This window comes from Carlito syrichta, unplaced genomic scaffold (assembly GCF_000164805.1).
Source record: "Carlito syrichta isolate Samal-C Ts95f unplaced genomic scaffold, Tarsius_syrichta-2.0.1 Scaffold315497, whole genome shotgun sequence".
Lineage (NCBI taxonomy): Eukaryota > Metazoa > Chordata > Mammalia > Primates > Tarsiidae > Carlito > Carlito syrichta.
Window position 1 is genome coordinate 946,559 of NW_007259593.1, and position 27,716 is coordinate 974,274.

General features: G+C 39.6%; 1 protein-coding gene and 1 pseudogene across 3 annotated transcripts in view; both read right to left on the reverse strand.

Annotated features, from left to right (window-relative positions):
- LMTK2 (lemur tyrosine kinase 2) overlaps positions 1-27,716 on the reverse strand; it is a 119,366-nt gene that overhangs the window by 64,679 nt on the left and 26,971 nt on the right. For 2 of the 3 annotated variants that reach the window (XM_021706381.1, XM_008072902.1), the window contains 3 exons: positions 24,811-24,935; positions 20,165-20,309; positions 1,652-1,725 (listed from right to left, as the gene is read on the reverse strand). In XM_021706381.1, coding sequence (XP_021562056.1) covers positions 1,652-1,725; positions 20,165-20,309; positions 24,811-24,935 — 344 coding nt within the window. The remainder of the gene's footprint in view (positions 1-1,651; positions 1,726-20,164; positions 20,310-24,810; positions 24,936-27,716) is intronic. The other variant, XM_021706382.1, reaches the window with a different exon arrangement.
- Positions 3,107-3,457, reverse strand: LOC110594479 (annotated as a pseudogene).

Below are 27,716 nucleotides of genomic sequence, written 5' to 3' on the forward strand. Positions count from 1 at the left end.
ACAACTGCCAGAGTGATCCTTTAAAGAAAGTAAATCAATTATGCCCCTTACTTCTTAACCACCAGAGGACTTCCCCATTTCACTCTGAGTCAAAGTTAAAGTCTCTAGGTACATACAAAACCCCACATCCCTGGCTCCCCTATACTCCTCTGAGCCCATCACTTACAACTGATCATCTACTGACTGACTCTCCCAACTAGAAATTTAAGCACTGTAGTGTCTGCTGCTAAATTTGCAGCAGGTCACACAGGCAGGGACTTTTACCCATCTTCCTCCACATCATACCCCAGCACCAAAAACAATGCCTGGTATATAACAGGTTCTGCTAAGTGTCTCAGAAGATTTGGTAACTAATACAGTTTGGAAGAGATACAGAAGGGACAGACAAGTCTGAATGGAAAGACAAGCAGCATAAGATGGGTGACTACAGGGCAAGTACATCTTCCTGACTTAAGCACCTTGCTTATGATGCAATCACTATTCATTTAGGAACCTTTTACAGAGAATGATTGCTATACTGTAGCAATGACTGCTTAAGTATTCTTTCTGGGACAAGAGTGGTGGTGACTCATGCTTGTAATCTTAGCACTTCAGGAGGTTGAGGCAAGAGGGTCACTTAAAGCCAGCAGTTCAAGACCAGCCTGGGCAATAAAAGAAGACCTTGTCTCCTCAAAAAATAATTGACTGGGCATGGTGGCACATGCCTGCTGTCCCAGCTACTTGGGAGGCTGAGGCAGGAGGATCACTTGAGCCCAGGAGTTCAAGGTTGCAGTGAGCTATGATCATGCCACCCTACTCCAGACTGGGCAACACAGAGAGAGAAGAAAATTTATTCCTTCTGAATCACCTACAGTAAAAAGATCCACAAAGCACTGTTACCATAGGTCACTTGACAGGCTCTGAAAAATACAGAAAGTTGCTCACAATGGTTTTCAGCATAGTAAGAATCTCTGTATTTACTAAAGAGGTTTAAGTGCTGTAAGGGGAAGAAGGAAAATAACTAAGTGGGGAGGGAAAGAAAAGGGGAAGAGAAAAATCCAATTTAACTTGAAGAGAATAAAATGCTGCTAAAATTCCAGATCTCTTTTATCTTCTTACTGTTCTTATACCAACAACTAGAAAAGTCTCTGATACATTAAAAACAACAAGGACTTTGCTATGGTCCGAATGTTTGTGTCCTCCCTAAACTCCTATGTTGACACTGTGTAATCAGTAATGGGATTCTTAGGAGGTGGCCCTTTGGGAGGGAATGGGACTAGCATCCTTATAAAAGAAGCTTCAGAGAGCTGCCTCACGCCTTCGACCATGTGAGTACAGAGCAGGAAGGAGTCAGATGCTGAATCAGCCAGCGAATTGATCTTGGACTCCCCAGACTCCAGAATTGTAAGAAATAAACTTCCTTTGTTTATAAGCTACCCAGTTTATGGTACTCTGTTCCAGCAGCCCGAATGGACTAACATAATCTTCTTGGAAAAAATTACACACCCAGGAATGCAGAAGTTCACACTCCCATGTAGTTGTTGGGGCACTGGGGAAACTCAAATAGTGTCACAGTGTCTACAGAGAAGGTGGATATCACACGAAAGAATCCTTCAATTAGCCTTTACTTTATGATTAGGAAGAGGAAAACTAAAAGTGAAGAACATCTTACCTTTCCAAACCAGCCATTTCCAATTTCCTGTATGTAGTTTAGACTGTGGCGGGCAACTTGAGACTTCAAACCTTCTGTAGAGAAAAAAAATTAAAAATTAAATAAAAATATCTAACTAAAATAAGAGAGATATTAAGCATATAACCTATAAAGTACAAACGCTAACATAAACTTAATGCTTGTGCTAGTAAAAGCAGAAATAAATGCACAAAACACCTCTTTCAAATTAATAATGCCAAAAGATTCACTTTTAAAACTGATGATATTTTTGAATGAGTGTCCTATTCTGATTCTTTAATATCTTGTACTGTTTTTTTCCTGAAAAACTAATGTAACTGATTACCATTCCAGTGGTCTTTACTTAGTCCTTATTTTTGTGATCTCTTCAGTAGCTCAGCTGGATATAGGATTAGCCCTCTTAAATTAATCTCCTTTAATATTTAAAAAATGGCTTTACTGAAGTATAATTGATATACAATAAAATGCACATATTTAAAGTATACAATTCAATACAATCTGACATATACATGTACCCGTGAACCCATTACTAAAATAAAATAGGAACTTCTCCATCACCACGAAAAGTTTTCTGATATCCCTTAGTAGTCCCTCCCTCCTGCCTCTACCTCTAGACAACCATTCATGTGCCTTCTTTTTTTTCCTGAAAACAAGTTTTATTTAAATAAGTGTTTAAATACATTACACATAACATTAAAACTAAAGGGAAAAAAAAAATCCAAAAACCAGTCTGTTACTTCACACAGCATCGGGCAGCTGTTGCTTTGCAAGCTCCACAGCTAGCTACCTGACCCACACATCAGTTTCAGGTCTGTTCCCTCGTCAAACGTTTAACTGAGAGAAGGCTGGCCTCACATTCTGGTGTTTGGACATCTCTCAGCTGGATATGTCTGGTCAGAAAGATCTTTGTGGCAAGGCAGACATGCTATCACCCTGTTGGAGGTTAGGGAGCCACTCTGAGCTCTGCCTGCCTGGTTAGGATGGAGAGGCCAGGCATCTTTTTTTCACAGCCAAAGGCTCCTTCTTGGGGCATAGCCTCACTCCATCCTCTCCTCTCAGGTTCGCCAAGGCTTGTCTGGTGGTGACATTCTTTCAGGGCAGGGAACTCTGCAGAGGGAAAGCTTCCGGCCAGACACAGCTGTCTGTGATCTTAGGGCTCTGGGCTTGGTTGAAACATCATGCTATTGCTTTGTTTCAAGTTTGACTCTGCCAGGCACCCACCACTTGATCCCTGTTCAGATGAGGGACTTTCAGACTAGACAGCATGGCTCTTTTCAGTTTACTGCATTAAAGAGTACACCAGTCCAAGTTAAAAGCAGACCACAAATGGTTACATTATACAAGCTGTGAGGTTTTTAAACTTGTGACAAAGGGCAGAAGGGAAATTCTACTCGTTGCAAGGAAATCCTCACTTAAGTTTCAATGAGCCACAAGCACTTAAACCCTATGAACCTTCAACTGAACCTTCAGCTGATCGTCCTTAGTCCAATCTCTACGAGGAATTGGCTATGTTCTTGTGCTGGTCACCCTGTAGCTGAATTACTTTTTCATATTCTGAATGCTCAATTACAGTACCACTGCAGGCTAATTTCTTCTTAAATGCCTTTACTAGTTTCTTTTTATCATAATCATCAGCGATCCCTCAGAGAGTAGTAAGGGTCTTCCTGCCCTTTGTCTGTTGAATTCTTATATGGATATATAATCCTCAGTGCCAGCAGAAAGCAGGTAATCACCCTTACTTGAATCAGCAAAGGGATCGAATGAGTGGAGGTTCTGGATAGCGAACATACGATACGATTCCTTTTCCTCGGTAGAAACGGCCTGTGGAAGATGGCAGTGAGAGAAGGTGGGTGGGGGGACGAAGCATCAAAGCGAGGGGGCTCAAGGGGGAGGCTGCTGAGGCCTCAGAGGCGGCTCAGTGACTGGGGCCATGTGCCTTCTGCACTATAATTTTCATTTTATAAATTTCGTTTTCTAAAATTGTATGCAACTGAAATCAAACACTATGTACTCTTTTTCAAAAATGACATATCAATTATTTTAGAATTCAATCAAGATTTTGCATGTATCAAAAATTTATTCTCTTTTTTACTACTGAAGAGTTTTGACTGAATGGACACTATAATTTGTCTATTCATTCACAGGTAGATGGGCATTTAAGTCATTTACAGGTTGGGGCTATCACAAATCAAGTATATGTGTACAAGTCTTTGTTGGATACATGCTTTTATTCCTCTTGGACAAATATCAAGGCATGAAATGGCTAGATTGCATGGTAGGTGTATATTTAACTTTTTAAGAAGGTGCCAACTGCTTCTTAAAATATGAGCAGTACATCAGCGCTCCAGTTGCTCCATACCTCCGTCATCACTTGAAATAGTCAGTCTTTTTCATTTTAGCCATTCTAAAGGGTATACAATTTTATTTTAGTTTTAATTTTCATTTTCCTAATGACTAACGATGTTGAGGATGTTTTTGTTTGCTTATTTGTCCACCTATCTATCTTCTAAGATAATGTATCTGTGTAAATCCTTGCCTCATTCTTATTGGGTTTTCTTATTACTGAGTATTGAAAGTTCTTTAAGTATTCTGAAACCATGTTCTTTGTCAAATATGTAATTTGCAAATGTTTTCTTCTAGTCTGTGGCTTGACTTTTCATTATCTTAGCCGAGTCTTCTAAAACACAGAAGTTTTAAATTTCTGTAAGGTTCAATTTACCAATATTTGCTTTTATGAATGATGCTTTTGGTGTCATATCTAATAAATCTTCAAGAGCACAAAGGTTTTCTACTAGAAATTTTATGGTTTTATGTTTTACATTTAGGCTTATGACATCTTCTAAGTTCATTTTTACATATACAACAAGGTATGGGTCAAAGTTCATTTGTTTGCTTATGAATATCCAGGTGTTTTATCACTAATTAATTGTACCTCTCTCAAATGAATTGACGATAGAAGAACTAACATAAGTGGATAGGTCGGGAAGAAGCAGTCAAGTCAGCTGGACTATGTGAGTCCCGGTGTAAATGAGTGAATGGATGGAAGATTTTGTGTATGTGCTGGTGAGGGAGAGGACTTGTGAGTGACTAACTGAGTGAGGGCCAGGGGGCTGGCGGCCAGGTCTCTCTAGTGCAGCAGCTGGTGCCGCAGCTGCTTGGCTTGGACCCTAGTGATTCCCAGGATGCAGAGGCCAAGTGCCGTTTTTGTTTTTAAATCAACAAAACTCTTCCTGGGAAGAAAATGCGAGGAGAGACTGACTAAGTAGGGGCTCGTCAGCAAGTGGTCAGAGCCTTCTTGGTGCAGCAGCTGGTGCAGTTTCTCGGCTTGGTCCCTGGTGTTTCCCAGGTCAAAGAAGCCCGGTGCCATTTTTTTTTTAATGGACAGAAGCTTTCCTGCAAAGAAGTGGCAGGAAGAGACTGCCGGCTCCAGACTTTACCTCACCACTTCAGCACCTGGCCAGACACTGGTAGCAGGGGCTGCGGAGGGAGCCCAGAGGCAGAGTCCCACTGGAAAGGACAAGAGAGGAACTCCACCACCATCTCGAAGGTGGGGTAGGAAAATGTTCCAACTTGCTCATCGTGGAGGCAGACCCGATCTCCGGGACTGGGGGGTACCAACTACTCAGGGGTTGATCGTGACCCAGAGGGAACATCCGGAAGCACAAACTTCGGAGGGGCCTGACGAGGGCTGAGTCCCAGGCGCCCACCCCCTACCTGATCCAGCCATGGGACAAAGGGTGTGGCCAGAAAAGGACCAGGAAGAACTCCAAAGAGATCAGTGGTGAGTCTGGGGCTGACCCCAATTCCCTCCTTCTTAGCAATCCTCTGAATGTCAGACTCACACAGCTGGGCCTTGACTGAGAGGGACAAACCCAGGTGGAGCCTGGTCGTCAGTGGTAACGGAGAACTCCAATCCAGGACAGGACTGGCTGGGGTACTTCTCCCACCCGCCATGTGTACATACCTGGGGAAGAAACAATCCTGCACCTGCCCACGGAAGGAGAGCTCCCTCTCCCTGACCATACAAGAGTGGGAGGGGAGGACTGCAGCCCCACCCACCCCCAATGCTCCTCTCCTCCTTCCCTGCTCTGGACACTGGGGAGAGAATGAAAGGTGGAAGCTCTGCAGGAGAGAGGAAGAATTACAGAGCCTGCCACAAGAGGGCAGGGTTTTTTTCCTTTTTTTTTTTTTTTTTTTTTTTAAATCTAAAAATTTTTTTTTACCTGTTTGTTAGTTCACCTATTTTTAAAATATTGTTCCTTTGTGCAAGAATGTATATGTAAGGGCTTGATCTGCATCCCCCCCTTTTTTCCTTTCTTCTTTTGTTTTTTGTTTTCTGTTTATTTGTGTATGTGAATAAAAGAGTGTTAATCTTTCAGGGGTTTTTTTGCTGTTGTTGTTGGTTTGTTTTTGCTCTTTTGTTCTTCTCTTTCTTTACTTTTACTTTTTTTAGTTTAAGGTGTGTGTCAATATATGTGTGAGGGTTCAATCTGAATTCCTTTTGTTGTTGTTTTTCCAGTCTTTCTGTTTCATCTTCTCCATTCATTGTGTGCTAGATGTGTGTGTGTGTGTGTGTGTGTGTGTGTGTGTGTGTGTGTGTGTGTGTGTGTGTGTGTGTATGTGTGTTTACCTGGTTTTTTTTCTTGTTGTTTGTTTTGTTTCACTTTGTTGTTATTCTAGTTTGTTTTGGGGTGTGTGTATGTATATCTGTATGTGTGAATGTTCAAATGTTTTCTACTTTGGTTTCTGCTTTCATTGTTCTGTGTTTTTTTTCCTTTTCTTTTTTTTAAATTATTGTCCATCTTATTTCATTCTATTTTTCTCTGTGCTCCTCATTGCTGTCACTGTATCTTGGACTTGGGGTACACACACGTACCCATTGCATCGTTATATAGAGAGGTGGTGGGGAGTGGGTCTCAGGGAACACAAACCACAATCAGTGAGCATTGCAATTTGCAAGTAATTACAAACTTCTGAATCCTAGCTCCCATCCCCTACCTTATTCAACTTTCAAAACTACAAGAGACAGTCCTATTTCAAAATAGAACAAATCCAGAGCTTGGGTCAGGGAAGAATAGATGGTCAAGCAAATATCAGAAGGGAAAGCCTCTTCCACTGACACTGAATAACAGAACTAAAGAGAAAAAGCAAGCAATCTGTCACTGAGGAAAAACCAAAGGAAGATCACAGGTAATTTCAAGTGTAACAAAGAGAAAACTCCCCCCAAAAAAAATCAGACCTCAGAGCCCAAACAATGGAAGTCACCATGACTGGACCCAGAATACGACAGGGATTAGGAACGGATGTAAAGAGTGAATAAGACTCAAGAAAGACAAGATGCAACACTGAAAGAACTTGCAACAGAGATTTTGGCAATAAAAAATTTTATCCTGGAAATAAATAACAAGACGACAAGCATGGAAAGCAGAATTAATCTAGCCACAGAAAGACTCTCAGAACTTGAAGACCAGAACATAGAATTAACCTGATCTGTAAAAAATATAGAAAGAAAACTCAGAATGAAAGAACAAAGCCTACAAGATATGTATGATTATATCAAGAGGCCAAACGTACGCCTGATTGGTGTCTCAGAAGAAGAAAGAGAAAAGGAGAACACCTTGGAGCAAGTATTCCAGGAAGTAATCCAAGAAAACTTTCCCCGTCTCACCAGAGATGTGACCAGCCAAACACAAGAGATACAGAGAACCCTTACAAGACATCAAATGAGAAGACCAACCCCTAGACACATAGTAATTCGCCTGCAAAAAGTAAGCACAAAAGAAAAAAATACTAAAGGCAGCAAGAGAGAAAGGTCAGACTTCCTACCGGGGAAAACCAATCAAAATAGCAGCAAACCTATCAGGAGAAACACCATAAGCAAAAAAGGACTGCAGTTCAATATTCAAAGTCCTCAAAGATAAAAAAATTTCAACCAAGAATTTCCTACCCAGCCAAGCTCAACTTCATCAGTGGCGGAGAATTAAAATCCTTCCCAGGCATCCAATCCCTAAGAGATGATGCGGCCTCCAGGCCAGCTCTACAGGAGGCACTTAAAAGCACAGAAGAAAGAAAAAAAAAGGTTGACCACACACTTCCCAAGAGAACAACAGAGCACAAAATCAACAGAGAATACAGCGCAACAACAAATTTGAAGACACACACATAAATCAACCCCAAAGCATAAAGAAAACAAGCAAACAAACAAAAACTTAATGAGAACCTCATGACAGGGATAAACAATCACATTTCAATAATCAGCTTGAATGTGAATGGACTAAATGTACCACTGAAAAGACAAGAATGGAAAACTGAATAAGAAATCATGACCCAAGTATTTGCTGCATCCAGCAAATAAAATTCATCTCATCACAAGGGACACACACAGATTCAAAGTTAAAAGATGGAAAACAAGTTTCCAGGTAAATGGAGCAAAAAATGAGGCAGGAGTCGCCATCTTAGCATCAGACAAAACAACCTTTAAGCTATCAAAATTTTAAAAAGGTACAAAAGGACACTACATAATATAAAAGGTTCAATCCACCAACAAGAAATATCCATCCTAAACAAATGTGCACCCAACACAGGAGCACCAGCATTTTTAAAGCAACTACTAAGTAAACTAAAAAAAGATACTGACTCTAACACTATTATAGCAGGGGACTTGATACCCCACTAACAGCCCTAGAAAGATCACTGAGGCAAAAAAAATCAATAAGGAAATAAAGAACCTAAACTTGAAACTCGACCAAATGGACTTAATAGATACCTACAGATTATTCCACCCAGAAACCACAGAATATACATTCTACTTATCACCACATGGAATATACTCCAAGATCAATTACAACCTTGGCCATAAATCAAGCATAAACAAATTCCATAAGGTTGAAATATTGCCATGTACCTTCTCAGATCACGGTGGAATAAAAAAAAATATCAACAACAACAAAATTCCCCCAAAGCCCACAAAGACATGGACACTAAACAGCATGACGCTGAACAACTACTGGGTCAACACTGAAATCAAAGTAGAAACTAAAAGATTCCTGGAAACAAATGAAAATGAATAAACATCTTACCAAAATCTCTGGGATGCCCTGAAACCAGTTCTAAGAGGCGAATTTATATCTCTACAAGCACACATCAAGAGAATGGAAAGATCACAAGTTGACAGCCTAACAGATCACCTAAGGGAGCAAGAAAGACAAGACTACCAAGACCCTAACTTTAGCAGAAGAATTCAGATCACCAAAATAAGAGGCCAAATATGGGACATAGAAGACAAAAATATCCTAAAAAACATCAACAAAACAAAAAGCTGGTTCATTGAAATAATTAACAAGATTGATGAATCCCTAGCCAGAATGACCAAGAAAAAGAGAAAAAAAAGCCCAAATAAACACAATCAGAAACACAAAAGATCAAATCACAACTGACCCCGAAGAAATACAAAAGATTATCAGAGATTACTATGCACACCTATATGGAAACAAACAGGATAACCAATATGAAATGGAGGACTTTCTGACATTACACAACTTCCCAAGGTCGAAACAAGAAGACACCAAGAACCTAAATAGACCAATAACAACCCAGGAAATTGATTCTATCATAAGAAAAGTACCTACAAAAAAAAAAAAAGCCCGGACTGGATGGCTTTCCAGCAGAATTCTACAAAACATAAAGGAGGATCTGATACCAATCCTATTGAAAGAATTCCAGGCAATTGAGAAAGATGGAATTCTCCCCCAATCATTTTACAAAGCTAATTTCACACTGATACCCAAACTGGGTAAAGACCCAACCAAAAAAGAGAACTACAGGTCAATATCCCTTATGAACATAGACGCAAAACACCTCAACAAGATTCTAGCAAATCAGATCCAAAAACACATCTCAAAAATCATCCACCACAACCGGGCTCGGTGGCTCAGCCTATAATCCCACGCCTTTGGGAGGCTGAGGTGAGTGGACTGCCTGAGCCCGCGGGTTCGAGACCTGCCTGGGCAACGTGGTGAGACCTCATCTCTACAATAAATTAAAAAAAAAAAATCAGCCGGGCGTGGTAGCGTGCACCTGTAGTTCCAGCTACTTGGAAGGCTGAGGCTGAAGGACAGCCGGAGCCCAGCAGGTCGAGGCTGCAGTGGCCGGGAGTGGCCACTGCACTCCAGTCTGGGCAACAGAGTGAGACTCCAACTCAAAAAAAAAAAAATCATCTACCATGATCCAGTAGGCTTCATCCCCAGGATGCAGGGCTAGTTCAACATTCGCAAGACCATAAATGTAATTAAATACATCAACAGATGTAAAAACAAGAAACAAATGATTATCTTATTAGATGCAGAAAAAGCTTTTGATAAAATCCAGCATCGCTCCTTGATAAAAACCCTCAAACAACTAGGTGGAGAGGGAACATACCTCAAAATAATAAGTGCCACCTATGATAAGCCCACAGCTAAATGGACAGAAACTGGAAACATTCCCCTGAAAACTGGAACAAGACAAGGCTGCCCAATCTCACCCCTCTTGTTCAACATTGTGTTGCAAGTCCTAGCTAGGGAAATTAGACAAGAGAAGGAAATCTGGGGTATCCAAATAGGAAAAGAGGAAGTCAAGTCATCCCTCTTTGCTGATGATATGATCCTATACCTTGAAAATCCAAAAGAATCTGTCAAAAACCTGCTTGCGCTGATAAAAGACTTTGGCAAAGTCTCGGGGTACAAAATAAATGTGAAAAAGACAGTTGCATTCTTATACACCAACAACAAGCAGGCAGAGAACAAAATTAAAAGCACAATCCCATTCACAATAGCCACAAAAAATTTTAAATACCTTGGCATCTTCCTAAGCAGAGAAGTGAAAGACCTTTATAATGAGAACTACAAAACACTGTTCAAAGAAATCCATGAAGACACAAACAAATGGAAAAATAATCCGTGCTCATTGACAGGAAGAATAAACATTGTTAAGATGTTCATGCTACCAAAGGCAATCTACAGATTCAATGCAATACCCATTAAGTTACCAACATCATTCTTCTCAGACCTGGAAATGACAATACAGAAATTCATATGGAAACATAAATGATCACAATAGTCAAAACAATCTGCAGCAAAAGAAACTAAGCAGGAGGTATCACATTTCCAGACTTCAAACTTTACTATAAGGTTACAATAATCAAAACAGTCTGGTATTGGTACTAGTACAGGCACATAGACCAATGGAACAGGACAGAGATTCCAGAAGCAAAGCCTCAATTTCCCAACCAACTTATCTTTGACAAAGCCTCCAATAACAACCACTGAGGAGAGGAGAACCTATTCAGTAATGGTGCTAGGAAAACTGGCTGATCACATGCAGAAGACTGAAACAGGACCCTACCTATCACCATACACAAAAATTAACTCTAAATTGATCAAAGACCTAAACGTAAAAACCTCAAACTCTAAGAATCTTAGAAAATGTAGGAGACACCCTTATGGAAATTGGAACAGGCAACCAATTCCTGATGAAAACCCTAAGTGCCCAGGCCATAAGAAATAAGATAGACAAGTGGGACCTCATCAAACTGACAAGCTTCTGCAAAGCAAAAGAAACCATCAAGAGAGCGGGGAGACAACCCACAGAATGGGAACAAATATTTGCCAACTGTATATCTGACAAAGGCCTAACATCTAGGATCTACAAGGAACTCAAAAGTGCAGAAAGAAAAAAACAAACAGCCCTATTAAAAAGTGGGCAAAAGACAAGAACAGATACTTTTCAAAAGAAGATATACAGGCAGCCAACAGACACATGAAAAAGTGCTCAGACTCACTAATCATCAGAGAAGTGCAAATCAAAACCACACTGAGATACCACTTAATCCCAGTAAGAATGGCCATCATTAATAAAACACACAGCAACAGATCCTGGTGCGGATGCAGAGAAACAGGAACACTTCTACACTGCTAGTAAGAATGCAAACCAGTGCAACCTCTTTGGAAGACAGTGTGGTGGTTTCTGAAAGAATTAGAAACTGACCTTCCATATGATCCAGCAATCCCCCTATTGGGAATATACCCAGAGGAATTCAAATCATTCTACAAAAAGATACCTGCATACACATGTTTGTTGCAGCTCTTTTCTCAATAGCAAAAACATGGAACCAACCATGCTGCCGACTGAAGCTGGACTGGATTAAAAAAATGTGGTATATATACACAATAGAATATTATGCTCCCATAAAGAAGGACAAACATATGGACTTCGCAGTAACTTGGATGGATTTAGTCTATCATACTCAGTAATCTATCACAGAAACAAAGAACAGAGTACCATATGTTCTCACTTATAAGTGGGCCTTGAACAATTATCATAATATTATAAGAAAGGGATTGGCAGTAATGCAAAACTGCCAGGGGAGTGGAGGTAGGATTGGCAGTTGAGGGAAACTGCCAGAGGAGGGGCACACCTCATCAGCAAGGGTACCTGCATAATGAACATTTGCATACCTAACCCTGAAATGTACCCACGTCTTTAAAATAAAAAAAGAAAGAAAGAAATGTAAAACTTACTGCGTGAAAATGAGTAAGATAAAAGTTCCTTCCATGAGATTTATAATCTAGGGGTGTGTTATAAGGTGAGGCATGGAAACCAGAAATTATTTACCTTATAATACTGTACATGATTGGTTTTGACATCTTATGAATAAATACATTCTGTGCTTATTAAAAAAAAAAAGAAGTCACATCAGTCTAAACAGTGGAGTAGGGACTTCTGTGGGCTGTCTCTTTTTACAAACACTAAAAAACTTTTCAAAACCTGTCAGTATCAACCTTATCGGAACTCTGGAATATTCAAAGGTTTACAGCAACCAAAGTAAACCAGGAAAAACTTCACTGAAACAAGATACAATGTCTGTGTGGCTTGAACTTAAGTTAACTCCATTTTCCCTCCCCAGTGCAACAGCTGTCTTAAAGATGACTTGTGTTCCCACTGTGGGCATCCGTTTGACAGGGAGCACAGTGGACCTTATTCCTAAGGAACTGTGTTTGTTTTGGCCTGACTGGGATTTCCCTGAAGTACTATAAGTGGCCTCTCTTTGTTTTACCTACCTGGGTACTCTACCAGGACAGAGTGTTCACATGTTCCTCAAAATAACAAGTCAAATGCAAACAAGCTATTGCTGTGTAGGACAAAAAATAACAGTTGAGACAAATAACATACAAGATGAAAGTTTTGGCAGAAAAGCTGGGGAGTGAGATTTTGAGGGAGAAAGGACTTTGAAAAGTTTCTGTATATATGGGAACCTAGTTAGCCATATGCATGCTCAGAAAAACTTGGGAAGAATATGTTTTTACCTCTGGCTAGTCTTTGGTCTCAGTACAAGAAGGAAGTGAAGGCTAAGGCAGAGTTGCAAATGCTCTGACTAAGTACTGAAGGAGTTCCCTAACATAGCCAATCTACAAAGACCTTGAGATTTTTTTTGTTTGTTTTCTTTCTTTTCTACTACTTCTCTTTTGCATATCATATTATTCAAAATGTCTGGACAATTATGAAGCATATACAGAAAAAAAAGTATGGCCCACACAGGTAAAAGAAGAATGAATGGAAACTATCTCTGAGAAAACACAGACACTGGACTTTTTAGACAAGACTTTAAATCAACTGTCTTAAATATGTTCAAAGACCTGATGGAAATCATGGACAAAAAATGAAAGAAAACCGAAGAAAGAGGTCCTACCAAAGAGAGAAGATAATAAAGAGATATAAATTATCAAAAGAAACCAAACAGAATTTTGATCTGAAAAACACAGTAAATGAAATGAAAAAATCACTAGAGGGGTTCAACAACAAATTTGAGCTGACAGAAGTATCAGCGAACATGAAGACAGGTCAATGACATTATCCAGTCTGAGAAATAGAAAGAAGAAAAAAAGAATGAAGAAAAAAGAACAGAGTCTAAGGAACCTATGGAATGCCATCAAGTGAACCAACGTACACATAATAGGAGTCCCAGAAGAAGACAGAAAAAACATTTGAAGAAGACATAATGGTAGAAAATGCCCCAAATGTATTAAAGGACATTAATCTACACATCTAAAAAACTCCAAGTAAAATAAATTCAAAGAGATCCACACTAAGACATGAACTATAGAAAACCAAAGCTAGAGAATCTTGAAAGAAGCAAGAGAAAAGTGATTTATTACATACAAGTGATCCTCAATAAAATTAACAGTCAATTACCCATCAGAAACCCTGGAAGCCAGAAGGTAGTGAGATGACATACATAAAGTGCTGAAAGAAAGTATCTATGAAACAGGAATTTTATGTCTGGCAAAATCATCTTTCAAAAATGAAACAAAAATTAAGACATTCTGAGATAAAGAAATGTTTAGGGAGTTTGCTGCCAGTATACTGCCCTATAACATGTTAAAGGGAGTCCAGGCTGAAATAAAAGAATACTAAACAGAAACCCAAGCCACTTGAAGAAACAACAATCTCCAGTAGAGGTGACTACATAGGTAAATATAAAAGTCAATATTATTATATTATTGATATACAGTTTCCCTTTATTTCCTACATGAGTTAAAATACAAAAGCATTAAAAATTACAAATCTATGTTAATAGGCACAAAATGTATAAAGATGTAGATGTAATTTGTGACAATGACAAAGGAAAAGGACTGAGCTATATAGGAGCAGAGATTTTGTTTTTGTTTTTGTTTTTGTTTTGAGTTGGAGTCTCACTCTGTCACCCACACTGGAGTGCAGTGGCACACTCATGGTCACCGCAACCTCGACCTGCTGAGCTCAGGCAATCCTTTTGCCTCAGTCTTCCAAGCAGCTGGAACTACAGGCATGCACTACCATGTCTGGCATTTTTTTTTTAAACTTATTGTAGAGGTGAGGTCCCACAAAAGTTGCCCAGGCTGGTCTCGAACCCCAAGGTTCATACAATCCTCTTGCCTTGTTGCCCCAAAGTGCTGGAATTACAGGCTGAGTCACCAAGCCCAACCAGGAGCAGAGTTTTTGAATGTCACTGAAGCTAAGTTGATATTAATTCAAACTCAATCGTAATCAATTTAGGATGCTAATTATAATCTTCATCACAATCACTAAGAAAGCATCTAAAAAATACAATCAAAAGGAATGATAAGGGAATCAAGATTGTATGTTTAAAAAATTCCTACCGAAATTCCAGTAGCCTGTTTTGCCAAAATAGAAAAGCTGATCCTCAAATTCATGTGAAATTGTAAGAAATCTCAAAAAGCCAAAAGAAATTTGAAAAAGTTAGAAGAGTAACACATTTTGATTTCGAAACTTGCTACAAAATAGAAGCTGCAGTAATCAAAACAGTACAGTACCAGCATAAGGGCAGACACATAGATCAAGGGAATACGACTGAGAGTTCAGAAATAAACCCAAATGAATATAATGAATTGATTTTCAAAAAGGGTGCCAAGACAACTTGATGAGGAAAGAATAGTCTTTTTAAACACCATTACTGAGACAACTGGAAATTCACATGTAACAGAATTAAGGTGAACCCTTATCTCACAGCATATTTTAAAAATTTAAGTGCTAAAACTACAGAAGAGCTAAATTTAAGAGCTAAAGCTGCAGGGGCAAATCTTCATGATCTTGGATTTGGCAACAGTTTCTTAAATATGACATCAAAAGCACACGCAACAAAAGAAAAAATAGATAAGCTGGACTTCAAAATTGAAAACTTTCAAGCAGCAAAGGATACCATCAGAGAGAGAGAACATACAGAACATGAGAATATATTTGTAGTCCATATGTTATTATGATGCTATAATAATTAAGAAAGTGGTACTAAGAAATTAAGAGAGTGGTACTAAGAAAAGAAATAGACAAATTAACAAATGAAAGAAAACAGAAAGTCTATTAGATAGACCCAAATGCACACGGAAACAGAAAGGAAACAAAGGACCAATGAATGAAATAGAAAAAAAACACAGCATTCTATATAAAGAAAATTGAACTTGGATTTCCTCCTAACATCATACTCAAAACTCAACTTAGGATGGGTTATAGATTCAAAACTTAAGAAGGGTTATAGATTTAAATGTCAAGCAAAACCTTGAAATATATTTTTTAAAGGTATTACTTTGATCATGGAATAGAAACAAAAAGTTCTAACTCTAAGACTGTTAAATTTCAAACTCTAAAAAGAACTATGAAATCAGCTATATTACAATTAGGAACCCTGTTTATCAAAAAATCCTTTTAAGTATATATGTGATTGATTTATTTTTTAGTGTACCATTTTGATTCCCTCCTCATTTCTTTTTCTGTAATTTTTTAGTGGTTACCATGGGGACTACAGTTAACATCCTAAATTTATAACTGTCTAGTTTGAATTGATACCAACTTAGCTTCAAAAGCAATAGCTTTTATCATTTGACACCCAACTGGCAGGAATATAAATTGGTACAACTCCTGCGGAGAATAAGCTGGCAACAGCCATCAAAATTATAAACATATACACTCTTTGACCCACTTTAAAATATTTATTCTACAAATATACCAGTACAATAGCAATCAGCAAAAAAGCACAGATAGAAGTTTTATTTGTACTAGCATAAGATTATAAACAACCAAAATGTCTATCAATAATGGAAGTTGGTTAAATAAATTGTGCTGGCCGGGCGAGAGGATTACCTGAGTTCAGGGATTCGAGACCAGCCTGGGCAACTTGGTGAGACTTCGTTTCTACAATAAATAAAAAAATTAGCCAGGTGTGGTAGTGCACGCCTGTAGTTCCAGCTACTTGGACAGCAGAGGCAGAAGGATCACCTGAGCCCAGCAAGTCGAGGCTGTAGTGGCCGTGAGTGTGCCACTACATAACAGCCTAGGTGACAGAGTGAGACTCCAACTCAAAAAATTAATTAATAAATAATAATAATAATAAATTGTGCTAAGTGCATACAATTTATAATAATAATAATAATAATAATAAATTGTGCTAAGTCCATAAACTTACATAGTATGAGCCTATAAGCAAGTATAAGTAAGCTCTCTTTATTGTATGTAAAAATCCCTAAGGTATATTGGTTAGTGAAAAAAGCAAGATGCAGAATAATGTATTTACCAAACTGTCTTTGAGTAATAAAAGGTGAGTGGGGAGGACTAAGCCTGTGTGTGGGCAGGGCATATATGGATATCTCTGTAACTTCCTCTCAATTTTGCTATGAACTTTAAATTGTTCTACAAAAAGTCTTACAAAACTAAAAGATAAAAATAAATTTTCAAAGAGGGAGACTACTTGCATAAACAAACTCTACAAAGATGTATAAGAAACCAAGAGCCAAAAGAGCGCTTGTTATCGAGAGAAAGTAGTGCTGGACAATGAGGTCAGATTCAAATATAAGAGGAAGACTTTTCATTATAATCATTAAAAAATGGTTTGGTCTTTGAACCAAGTAAATACACTACCTATTCAAAAAATAAAAGATGGTTTAAAACAGAAAAAAGAAAAAACTGGTAGAACTTTTTCTAGACTTGCTTGTGAATATGTGGCATACCCTTTCCCTATAATATATCACAAATAACTTTCACAGTCAAATATAGTTCACCTTCATTCTTTTATAGGAACACATAATACTCTACTGTATGAATTTACCATAATTTAACAAATCATCTATTGTCAGACATTTAATCTGCTTCCATTTGACACTGCCAAACAATGCTGCACTAAATTCCTTTGTACACACCTATTTGTACACTTAGCCAATTAGTTCATAAAGGTAAATTACTAAAAGTAGAAGTGCTGAATTGACAGTAATTACATTTCACTTTTTTTTTTCTTTTTTAGTTGGAGTCTCACTCTGTCGCCCAGAATGGAGTGCAGTGGCTGCTCCTGGCCACTGCAGCCTCAATCTGCTGGGCTCCGGCGATCCTTCTGCCTCAGCCTTCTGAGTAGCTGGAATTACAGGCGCGCGCTACCACGCCTGGCTGATTTTTTGATTTATTGTAGAGATGAGGTCTCACTGCCCAGGCGGGTCTCGAACCCGCGGGCTCAGGCAATCTACTCACCTCAGCCTCCCACATTTCACGTTTTTACACATCCTGTGAGACTGTCTCCTCCAGCTGCACTAACGGTGGGTGAATGAGCATACCCATTCCCTGCACACACTCACCAATCACTACCTAGTATCATTCCTTTCTTTTAAATTATTTTAATTTTTATTTATTTGAGTTGGGGTATCACTGTCGCACAGGTTGGAGTACAGCAGCATGATCATGGCTCACTCCAGCCTTGACCTCCTGGGCTCAGGAGATCCTCCACCTCAGCATCCAGAGTAGCTGGAACTATAGGTATGTTTCACCACAGCCCACTAAATTTTTTTAAATTTTTTTGTAGAGATAAGGTCTTGCTGTGTTGCCCCGAGCTAGTCTCAAACTCCTGGGCTCAAGCAATCCACCTGCTTCAGTATCCCAAAGTGCTGGGATCACAGGCATGAGACACTGTGCCTGGCCATTTCTTTTCATCTTTATTTATGCTATCATCTTACTTTAAGTTTGCATTTCTTTAATTAATAATGAGGTTCTTATATTTATTGGCTATCTGAATTTCTCTTTATGAGTTTCTTTTTTCATGTCTTCAGTTTATTTTTTCCAGTGGTATGTTGTTATTTTTCTTTTTGTTTTTTTGAGTTTGGAGTCTCACTCTGTCACCCAGACTGGAGTACAGTGGCCGCTCCCGGCCACCACAGCCTCGACCTGCGGGCTCCGGTGATCCTTCCGCCTCAGCCTTCCAAGTAGCTGGAACTACAGGTGCGCGCTACCACGCCTGGCTAATTTTTGATTTATTGTAGAGATGAGGTCTCGCTGCCCAGGTGGGTCTCGAACCCGCGGGTTCAGGCAATCCACTCACCTCAGCCTCCCAAAGGCACGGGATTACAGGCTGAGCCACCGAGCCCAGCTGTGAATATTCTAAGCAGAGAAATTTTAAATGATTTCTTTCTATTAAGAGGGATTTTTGAAAAGAGGGCTTCAGTAAAACAGAAAGGAGGAGATATGTAAACAAAATCAGGATGGTTGTCCTATAATTCCTCTCCTGCCCCAAGTCTATCTGTGCTCTTGTCCATCCCCAGTAGATCTTAAAGAGAAGCTGCCTGTCTGTCCCCACTTTCCTGACTACACTGATGGTTCATGTAACTCAGGTGAAGCCAACCAGAATGGTCCCCCCCACAAGGTTTTTATTTCTGGTCGGAGGAGAGATAAGCTCCTTTCCTCTCTGGTTGTAAAACTATAAGAATATGGACCTGTGGCTGCCAGCAACCATGCAACCTAGTGAGGAGAGAAGCCTTCTGAGAGATTAAATAGACACGCAAGGAGAAGAAAAGGTGAGAAATGAATGTAAAATGCTAATGAGGGTCAAGGTCCTGCCTATAGCTGCCTCCAAGGTCAGTTGAACCCTACTCTTCCCGTGGTGTAGGTCCATGTGTTAGAAAATTCTCTTTTCTACTTCAGCTGATCTGAATTAGGACTCTGCTACTTGAAACTAAGTCATGGGTGTTAGACTATGGGCTTGTAGAAGCCCTGAGAAGTCTCCCAAGGTTTTCCTTAAATATAAAGAAAAGCAAATGTTCAAATAAGAAATTATATTTCTTCTTTGAGATAAATATACTTAAGTTATCCCAAGAATATATTAGACTCCTTTTAAACTTCATTATTTTAGTTGAAGGGCACTGTTATTTACAGAAATTAAAGCTAAAACCTATATATCATTTTTTAAATGCTGCAAAATCTATAAATATTAAATATACCTTACTTTATAAATATTTAAATGAAATGCGCCAGCTTTGTTGTGTTCCTTCTGACTTCTTGTAGTCATGCATGCCTGCAGAGGTATAACAAACTACTGAGCTTATTCTGCCCTAAACATACCCCCACACAGTGCATGTGGTATCACAAAAGATATTCCTAGCACCTGCAGACTTAAACAGCCTTCTTGTAGGAATCTTAGAACAGCCTACTTCTTGAACTTCTACTCACATTCTATTTTTTTAACAAGAAATCAATTAACATCTAATCAAACCTCTAATTTAAGAAGCTTATGAAAAGGAATTTTGATTGACTAACATATCCAAATATACTCCTCCTCCCCAAATACAGGACATCCCAGTAGAAGACAACACTGTTCTACTCAGCAAGACAAGCAGGAACCAAAACTCATAGAGAAACAAGCTACCAAAATAGAGCCAGTGAGCTCTGTCCAAGTGTTCAATTTCAATGAATCAAGAAGACCCATTTCACTTTCAAGGAATCAAAAAGATCCAGGGTCCAGAAAGGGAAAGACTCAGCTTTTGCAGGAATACAGTGGTCCTGACCACATAAATTCAGCTTCACTGGGAGCAGAAGGAAGAGAAATAAACAAGTAAAAGAGGAATGGGCAATCCATTAGTTTATAATAGCAAGGCTCCCATTCTCACTTCTCAGAAATAATTCATGAAAATATGGCATTAGGATGCAAGCTCTTACCTACAGAAGGCTGGAACTGTGATGGAGCTGGTAGTGAAATATTTGGTACTGAAAGTGTGAAGACCTCTGCTGGGGACTGAACAGAGGGAGTATCTTCTGCTGGTGGTGTGAAATCTATCTCATCATCAAAATTATCTTCAAATTCCTAAAAGAGACCAAGTATTAAAAACTACTGGTTAACACTTAAGAGAGAGACACATTTATTCACTCATTTGGAACTCGCTGCCATATTCTTTTTTCCAATTTGTACATTAAGTAAAAAGCATATACTGTGTTCCTCAACTCCAAATAGCAGAATAAATAAGATGTGAAAATAAATTACATAGATTTTATGTAACTTTTTAAACAGTTTGAAGTTAAAAGCAAAATTTTCTGAAGTGACCATGGAATTTGACATGTAAATATTCTTCTAGGCTCAAAAGTCTACTTTTAAATTATTACATTTTAAGCAATTCTTGTAAAGTTATTATTCCACAAATATCTTTGCAAACAATTAAAATAAATTGATTTTATTTTAAAATAGTATATGCATTTCTAATTGCAATGTGATTTCTATCAAACTAAGGAAAGTTGAAAGACTCACATAAGATATTTTTAAGCAAGTCCTATTTCTCTGGAAAGAGCAGTAATGGAGACATTACTAAACTGAGCAGAAAAATCATCAGGATCTGAACCACAAAGGTCAGTATAAAACTGTGTAGCATGTAAGAGTAATTAATACAGAAGGACATCTGGCTTTCTAAAGACGACAACTTCAAAATTAAAGATGCAACAATAAGGCCGTAGAAACCTTTTAAGTTACTCTGTTGGCTAGAAAGCTTCCCAGCTCTTCCTGTCATCATTCTAGTAAGTTGGGTGTGTTTTGTTAATTTACCACAGATACAGCTGATTATCAAGTCATTTGTTCAGATAATTACCAAGTATTACCCCTCTAGGCATCATAACAGAAGCTGGGAACAGATCAGCAAACAAGAATGAACAGTCTATGAACATCTTTCATTTTCCTCTTCTAGCACCTCTCCTTTGTACCCACCCAATACAAGGAAGAAACTAAAAGTTATAAGGGCGCGGTGGCACATGCCTATAATCCCAGCACTTTGGGAGGCAGAGGCAAAAGATTTGCCTAAGTCCAGGGGTTTGAGATCAGCCTGGGCAACTTGGCGAGATCTTGTATCTACAATAAATCAAAAAATTAGCTGGGCATGGTGGCGCAGGTCTGTGGGTCCAGCTACTTGAAAGGTTGAGATGGAAGGATCACCTGAGCCCACCAGGTCGAGGCTGCGGTGGCTGTGAATGTGCCACAGCACTCCAGCCTAGGTGACAGTGAGACTCTGACTCAAAAAACAAAACAAAACAAAACAAAACAAAAAAACAAAGATAAAAGTTATAAGTGCTAGGGTTAGATTTCCTCAACACTTATGTTTTCACATGCAAGTAAGAAGACATTATTCTCATACAAAGGAGGACTCCCAAAAAACTGGAATTTATTTGCAAAAAATTGTGTATCTATTCTAACATGTTTAAACTTCAGTCCTCTTCAAAGTACTCTCCATTTGATGCAATACACCTATTGAGATCCTTTTTCCACTGTTTAAACAGTTTTTGAACTTGCCAATTTTGATGTCTTAGTGTTTCTGCCGTTTTTTGTTTCACCTCTTCCATATTGGCAAAACGTTTCCCTTTGAGGAATCTTTTCATTGGGGAAACAAAAATAAGTTGCTCAGGGTGAGAACAGGTGAATACAGAGGGTAGGGCATGAGGGTTATGCTGGTTTTGGTGTGGGCAGGTGGATTGTCACAGTGGAAGAACCGATCACCTGTTTGCAACAACTTGGGATGTTTCTTCTGCAAATTGTGACACAACCTTCTCAAAACTTCCAGATAAAAACTGATGGACTGTCTGATCCAGAGGAACAAATTCTGAGTGTACTACAAGGGGCCTTCCAGAAGATAATTCTGTTTTTTGGGGGGGTCCCTCTAGTATATGTTCTTGAATGCACTACATTTAGGACATTATTTGGGTACTAGAGACTCAGAAGGGGGTGGAGAAAGGGCTGGAAAGACAAAAAAATCACCTATTGGGTACAACATGTGCAGATGGGGTAGAGGGTATACAAAAAACCCAGACCAAAAATTATTTGTACCCCCTAAAGCTATTGAAATAAAAAAAAGGACATTATTGCTATTTGTATGAAAGAGGGAGGCAGCAGGAAAAATGAGGTACCGTAACTTCCATCTGAGAAGGTGCTTCTGAGAAGAAGAAATTATTCAATTTTCCTTTTGGACATTCCTAAAGATTCTCTCATTAAAAAGGCTTTGTTGGGCCGGGCATGGTGGCTCAAGCCTGTAATACCAGTACTTTGGGAGGCTGAGGTGAGAGGACTGCTTGAGCCCACGGGTTTGAGACCAGACTGGGCAACTTGGCGAGAACTCATGTCTACAATAAATCAAAAAATTAGTTGGGTATGGTAGCATGTGTCTGTAGAGCTGGCTACTTGGAAGGCTGAGGTGGAAGGATCACCTGAGCCCAGTAGGTCAAGGTTGCAGTGGCCAAGAGCGTGCCACTACACTCAGTCTGGGCAACAGAGTGAGACTCCAACTCAAAAAAAAAAAAAAAAAAAAAAAAAGACTTTGTCCATTGCTTCTATCTTAAAAATGCCACTTAAAAGTTGGTAGTAGCATGACATACTACTAGAGATGCCAGCAGGTGATTCTAAAGATTGAGCGAGGTAATACAGTATAAAAATAAAAAAATGAGATAAGACTGGGTCACTTTAAAGTTATCGACCTGTTGGTCACAGGCGATCCTTCCACCTCAGCCTTCCACGTAGCTGGAACTACAGGCATACGCTACCACACCCTGCTAATTTTTTGATTCATTGTAGAGATGAGGTCTCGCCAAGTTGCCCAGGCTGTTCCCAAACCCGTGGGTGAACGTGGGCAAGTCACTTATTTTACCAGGTCAGCTTTCTGGTCTACAAAATGACTTCCACAGGACCATCAGCTCTAAAATTGCATAGCTCTAAACCTAAAGGAAGTCAACAAATCACAGATGGTAACACACTTATTCAGTTGTAGATTCTAGAGTCAGAGAGGGTCCTCTAATACACCATAATAAAAATCGTTGATTAACACACTGTATCAGAATCACCCACATCAGAATTGCCTGACAAGACAGATTCCTGGGAGTCACCTTGAATCTGCATCATAATAAATTTCCACATTCAATAGTGAGATTCAAAAAGGTTAAAATGATCTAAGGCAAGAATGAGGTAACGTGAAATTTGAGGTAGAGACTGGGTTTCAGTATCAGCAACACTTATCAGACTTTATCTTTGTCCTGAAATGGCCAGGTTTCTGTGTAAAGTCCCGGAGCAAGACTGACAGGGGACACAGATCTTTTACCTACAATTGTATCCCAAGAAGTGTAGTGATTAGATTCCCTCAGAAATACCTGTAGTAATTCTAAGGCCTAGGGATTGATACTGTGAATAATCCCTTCAGGTTTGGGGCAAAATCTTAAGAAAATGGCCTACGTTAATGAGTCTTCCTACCACCTTCCTGTGCTCAGCCTTCTGCGAGTGCTGTCATGCGAGTGCTGAGACAAGAGGACAACACCTCCCCTAGTCACAAGATAAAGAGAATGCGCAATAAAAACAGGTGTGAAGCTCTAGAAAGCAGGTCCCCATGCCTAGTGAAGACAACTTTCCTTTTTTTCCCAGTGTGGACTCAGGGCCAGCCCTTGCAGTTAGTAGGGCTCTAATTAACATTTTCTCTGTGTGTATGCATTCCTTCTTTTTTCTTTTTTCCACATATTCCTTTTTAACAAGTACTTACGGAGCCTTAATACACACCAGCAGGCATACAGCAAGTTTTAGAGCATGACTTCTCAGTTGGTTTACTGGTAGATTCCACCCATCTGCTGCTACAACCCAGTCCTTCTTTATTATCCCTTCCTGGGCAGGATTTTACAATCCGCACTCCAGGTTTCAAAGCTCTTCCTCATAAACAAAACACACTGGGGGATCCCTTTGCCTCAGTAATCTGAACAATCGCAAATTCACCAACCGACATAAGTTTGGGGAAAAAAAAAACAGAACCAGACTGCTGTTTCTCATAGGCCTTATGGCAAGTAAAGTCAGTCATCATGCTTTCTTCCTCACTTAAGCAAAAACTTAAACTCACCACAGGCAAGTGGTTATTGGGTAGGCAAACTACAGCCATCAAAATGCCTAGTTTTCTTTTGTTTTTTTCATTTACGTCTTTGGATTTTTTTTTTCCTCAAATTCTTGTGTTGAGGCTGACTTTCAACAGATCGCAGTGAGGGAACTATTCTATTACATAAAGAACCCTGACCCAGAATCAAGTTGTCAGGCAGGTGAGACTGTTTTTGTAAATAAAGTTTTACTGGCACAAAGCCATGACCGTTTGTTAACACAGGCTCTCACTGATGTGTTACAACGGCAGAGTTGGCAGTTGGGGTGCTGTGACAGAGACTGTATGACCCACAATATTTACTATTCACTATGGCAGTAAATTGTTCCTGTCTAGCCCTTACCAAAAAAGTGTGCCAACACCCGCTCCCAAGAGACTGTGATATACAGTCATTCTACTGATAAACACATCAGTACTACCATCTGTACTCACCTTAAAGTCTATTTCTGGGTCCTTACAGCAAGATACACAGTTTGCAATTAACACTATTAATATCATTAAACTGCACACAGATAGGATCACAAAAGATGAGGAAACTTCAGCAGCAGGTGCCTCCTCTGGAAAGAGACATAAATAATATTAAAAACATGTTCATTCTAAAATCAGCTTTAATTAGTGAACCAATATATTTCACTCTAGATACAAGTGGGACCAAGTTTATTAAAGAATGACTGCTGAACTGCTCAAGATAAAGCTGATAACCAATCCAAGATAAGAAGCTGTTATTATTGTTATTGCTGAAACAATCTTTGGTTTACAGAAGAGCTGAAGAGACAATACAGAGAGTTCTCATAAACCCTTCACATGGCCAGATGCAATGGATCATGCCTATAATCCTAGCACTTTGGAAGGCTGAAGTGAGAGGACTGCCTGAGTCCACAGGTTCAAGACTGACCTGGGCAACTTGGCAAGATCTCATCTCTACAATAAAACAAAAAATTAGCCAGGTGTGGTGGTGCACACCTGCAGTGTTCCAGTTACTTGGAAGGCGGAAGTGGAAGGATCACCTGAGTCCAGCAGGTAGAGGCTGAGGTGGTTGTGAGCATGCCACTGCACTCCAACCTGAGTGGCAGAATGAGACTCCAACTCAAAAAACCCCTTCACCCAGTTTCCAATAATATTAACATCTTCTATGACCACAGCACATACATCAAAACTAGGACAATACTACTGATACAATACTATTAACGAAACTTCAGACTTATTTGGATTTCACTGTCTTTTCCACTGAAGTCCTTCCTCTTTTCCAGGATTCAATCCAGGCTACCAATGTTGCATTTAATTATGTCCCCCTATTCTCCTCCAATCTCTGGCAGTTTCTCAGTCTTTTCTCGTGTTTCATAACTTTGACATTTTTTGAAGAGTACTGGTCAGTTACTGTGTGGTATATGGGTGGTCTGATGTGTTCTCAGGATTAGACTTGAATTTACAGATATTTGGGAAGAACCTAGAACTCTACTGAGATGAACTGCACCCCCTCTTTGCATCACATCAAGGGCACATGACTTATTCCTGGCAAGGTGACCTTTGATCACGTGGTCAGGCAGTTCCCTCCAGGACTCACCACTGCAGTCGCCACTTTTCCCTTCCTATGCTCTGTTCCTTAAGAGTGAGACCAGGGTCTAATGCATGTACACAAGGAAGGGAAGTAAGCTGTACTTCTTGAAGAGAGGAATGCTAACAAGTCTAGACACAAGTTAAAAACACTACAGTAATTCGTAACTACTGACAGTGCCAAAAAAATGTATACACATTTTAAGAGATGTTATCTATGTATTATTTTTCCAAGTTGAATTGAATTATGGTAGCAGTGTAGTATTCACTCAAACGATGGCATTAATCAAATGAATGCTAGTGTTACATGTGACAGGCAGAAGAGTCAAAGAAAATGGAGGAAGCACAGTTATCATTTGAGAAGCATAAGACCACTTTGAAGTGGTATTTGAAATTAGAGAACATTGTGGAAGTATAATGGCAATGGAGGCGTGAGTATGCAACAGAAACTCCAACACACCTAACAACTGCACACATTCATGGTAAGTTTGAGACCCATGGTACTGTGTGTGATGTGCACAAGGGAAGATCCAAGAGGCAGTAAGTCTTGCAGTAGTTCACAGTAATCAGAAGTGTTTGGAGCTGGGCTTGGTGGCTCAGCCTATAATTCCACACTTTGGGAGGCTGAGGTGAGTGGACTGCCTGAGCCTGAGGGTTCGAGACCCGCCTGGGCAGCTTGGTGAGACCTCATCTCTACGAAAAATCAAAAAATTAGCCGGGCGTGGTAGCGCACGCATGTAGTTCCAGCAACTTGGAAGGCTGAGGCGGAAGGATCCCCGGAGCCCAGCAGGTCGAGGCTGCATTGGCCGGGAGCGGCCACTGTACTCCAGTCTGGGCGACAGAGTGAGACTCCAACTCAAAAAAAAAAAGAAGTGTTTGGCTGCCAAAGGTAACCACTTTGAGCACCTCTTGTAACTGTAGAAGTCAAATGTGACTTGTATTCATCTTTTATCAGTATATAGTGAGTATTACAATTTTAATACAGTTATTTCCTCTCTTAAAATGTGTATACATTTTTGGCACCCTCTGTATTTGCAGTGAGATACTTTGAGCCAATGCAAATGCCCTGTTTCTCTTTAAAGTTTTACACACCAATTTTCTCATTTGTGAGTGAATGGCAATAGCAATTTAATTCTGTGATGTTTTAACAGTGATTTTCTACTTCTCTCCTAATTCTTCTGTGAGGAAGATTTGTCCTTTCTCCTCCACATATTTACTTTATTCAGTCATTTAAATAGTTATGAACTCACGGATGTTATTCTCTGGGTTATAATCCAATGTTATCATCATTCATTTTATGGCTCAAATGGTTCCAGCGTTGCCCGCTGGAAGCTCTTTCAAGCTGACTATTGGATCTTTTTCATATGCTCTATTTTTTTTTCAATGCTTCCTTACTTTTGGCACTACAGGAAGCTCCAGGCTCCTCTTATTTTCCCTACTGTGGTTCTGGAATCAGCATTTCCCCAGGGAGCTGTAGTCATAACAAGGAGCTTTTCTAACAGAAGTCTGCAATCTATAGTCTGTGGACTGTAGTTGCATGGAGCCCTGCCCTGCCAGCTAAGAATGATTTTTTATATCCTTAAGGGGCTATTAAAAAAAAAAAGCAGCCGGGCTCGGTGGCTCAGCCTGTAATCCCGCGCCTTTGGGAGGCTGAGTTGAGTGGATTGCCTGAGCCCACGGGTTCGAGACCCGCCTGGGCAGCAAGACCTCATCTCTACAATAAATCAAAAAATTAGCCAGGCGTGATAGCGCATGCCTGTAATTCCGTCTACTTGGAAGGCTGA